This window comes from Lactuca saligna, chromosome 9, assembly GCF_052625555.1.
Source record: "Lactuca saligna cultivar CGN05327 chromosome 9, ASM5262555v1, whole genome shotgun sequence".
NCBI classification, from domain to species: Eukaryota; Viridiplantae; Streptophyta; class Magnoliopsida; order Asterales; family Asteraceae; genus Lactuca; species Lactuca saligna.
The window spans coordinates 153,135,393-153,138,047 of NC_136425.1; the positions used below are offsets into that span (position 1 = coordinate 153,135,393).

The following is a 2,655-nucleotide window of genomic DNA, read 5'->3' on the forward strand; positions in this document are numbered from 1 at the left end:
TCGGTGATACTCCATGCAATGGCACTCTTCCTCTTCTTCAAGACTTGAACTAATTCTTCTTTTTCAAAATCTATTATAACAGGTTTTTGTTGACCATCTTCGAGGAATGCATACTCCAAGTGATCTGGTAATGCCTTGAGCTCAGATTTTGCGTTCTGCATGCTGAACCCGTCTCGTACAGGTAAGGAACTTGTCAAGTCCTGTGCCAAATTTGCGATTTCTCGGGATTCTTTAAATGGACTCGGCGAGTAGATCGAGCCTACTTGGTGAGTAGGTTGCTCTATGGTCTTCATTAACTCATCATAATCAGCTTCTTCCAGTAGTCTCTCTATTTCCAATAGGTCTTTTTTCAGCATCAAGTTCTTCATCAAAAATGATGGTGGAGTCATCATTATCCCATTCCTCTATCAATTCATCCAACATATCAATTGAAAATGTCGTGTCATCACTATTCTTCACATGCTTCATGGCTTGATCAACCCCGAAAGTGACTGAATCATCCCCCACCCGTAATGTAAGTTTTGAATCTCGCATGTCAACTATAGCGCTTGCTGTGTTAAGGAAAGGTTTTCCAAGGATGATCGGGACTTGAGGATCCGCTTCCATGTCCAAGATTATAAAATCTACGGGGAACACGAACTTATCCACCTTTACCAAAAGATCTTCACAGATTCCTCATGGGAATGTAATAATTTTGTTTGCTAAGTGGATTGTCATTCGGATTGGCATCGGTTCTGGGAGGTCTAGTTTCTTGAAAAATGAATATGGCATGAGGTTTACACTTTCTCCTGAATCAGCCAAAGCATGAATGGTGGCCAAATTCACAAATTGACAAGGCAATGTTAAGCTTCCCGGGTCACCCTTCTTCTTCGGTAGCTTGTTCAACATGGCAGCTGAGCAATTCTCACTGAGAACCACTTCACTCACTTCTTCCATCTTCCTTCTATTAGTTAAAAGCTCTTTGAGAAACTTGGCGTATTTTGGCATTTAGGTAACCGCTTCTATGAATGGTATGTTTATTTGAAGATCCTTTATGTGTTCTAGAAATTTTTGGTAGTCTTCTTCATTCTTTTCTTTCTTAGCTCTGGCTGGATATGGCAATGGAGGCTGATATGGACTTGCAGGAGATGGACTTTTCTGATCAGGTGGCGGACTCGCCGAGTCCATATTGGGATCTTCGTTCTGAATGGGCAACATAAAATGAGCATTGTTAAAGATGCTACCCAATATGTTAAAGAGTGTGATGCATGCCAAAGAGAGAGAAACATATCTTCCCGAAACGAGATGCCACAACATAGTATTCAAGTGTGTCAAGTTTTTGATGTGTGGGGAAATCGATTTCATGGGACCGTTTCCAATGTCAAAAGGGAAAAAATATATTTTAGTGGCGGTTGACTATGTATCCAAATGGGCGGAGGCACAAGCTTTACTAACTAATGATGCTCGAGTGGTGGTGCGCTTTCTTAAAAAGTTATTTTTAAGATTTAGAGTTCCTAAAGCCCTTATTAGTGACCGAGGCACTCACTTTGCCAATGATCAATTAGAAAAGGTGTTAAGGAAATATGGGGTAACCCATAAATTCTCTACATCTTACCATCCACAAACTAGTAGGCAAACTGAAGTGACGAATAGAGCATTGAAAAGAATTTTGGAAAGACCGGTGGGTAGCAATCGAAAGGAATGGCCGGATAGGTTAGATGATGCACTTTGGGCCTTCCACACAGCTTTCAAAACACCTATTGGTACTACACCATATAGGCTACTTTATGGGAAGCAATGTCATTTACCAGTAGAAATAGAGCATAAAGCTTTTTGGGCTTTAAAATTGTGCAACTTTGATATAGCTGAACTTAGAAACAACCTATTGATGCAAATGAATGCTCTTGAAGAACTTAGGAATGAGGCTTACACTAGCTCCTTGATTTATAAAGAAAAAAACAAGAGTTGGCATGACAAAACAATCAAGGGCAAAAACTTGATATGTGTAAAAATGCACTAGTTTTATTCCTACTCTCAAAATATAATTTTAGCACACAAAGGCAGTGAACCTGTCTTTTAGTGGTATAGTTAAATAAGTAGGGTATCGAACTCAAGGAATGGTAATTAAACTAATAATTAATTTTAACTAGACAAGTAATAAAAGTAAAGGGTTTTTCTTTAGTTTTACAAGACTAGAAACTTAAACACACCTCCTAAAACGTAATTAACTAAACAAATAAGACAAGTAAAAATTCACCAAATTTAATAAAAGGTTTCTGTTTAGGTCCAACTAATTCACTCCTATGGTCAATTTTATGATAGAATAATATATTGATTGTTATTGGTTACCAACTATAGTGATTAGATTCGCATTCGCTGCCACCAACCCTTAGGAAATTACTCAATTTAAGCAGTGATCAAGTGTTTAAACTAACTAAATCCCTAGTTCAATTATTCGGATTAAATAGGATTTGTAATTGGTTAATCAAATTGGTGGTTCAACTAACCACTTGTTTGTTGGTTTACCAAACAAGCTCACACATTAATTTACCCATTGTCTAATTAATCCTAGTTTCATATTCACTAATCCTAAGCATATAAAGAAGTGTTCACATAAATCATATGAGGTTGACAATCAAGAGATGTTCATGCAGCCAAATTTTCTTTCAATTAACA

The 2,655-nt window shown here is 37.5% G+C and overlaps 1 protein-coding gene across 1 annotated transcript; it reads right to left on the bottom strand.

The window, feature by feature from the left end:
- Positions 1-675: 675 nt before the first annotated feature.
- Positions 676-987, bottom strand: LOC145016835 (uncharacterized). Its single transcript, XM_078975024.1, has one exon. It carries the CDS (start codon positions 985-987, stop codon positions 676-678), a length of 312 nt encoding a protein of 103 aa, XP_078831150.1.
- Positions 988-2,655: the final 1,668 nt, after the last annotated feature.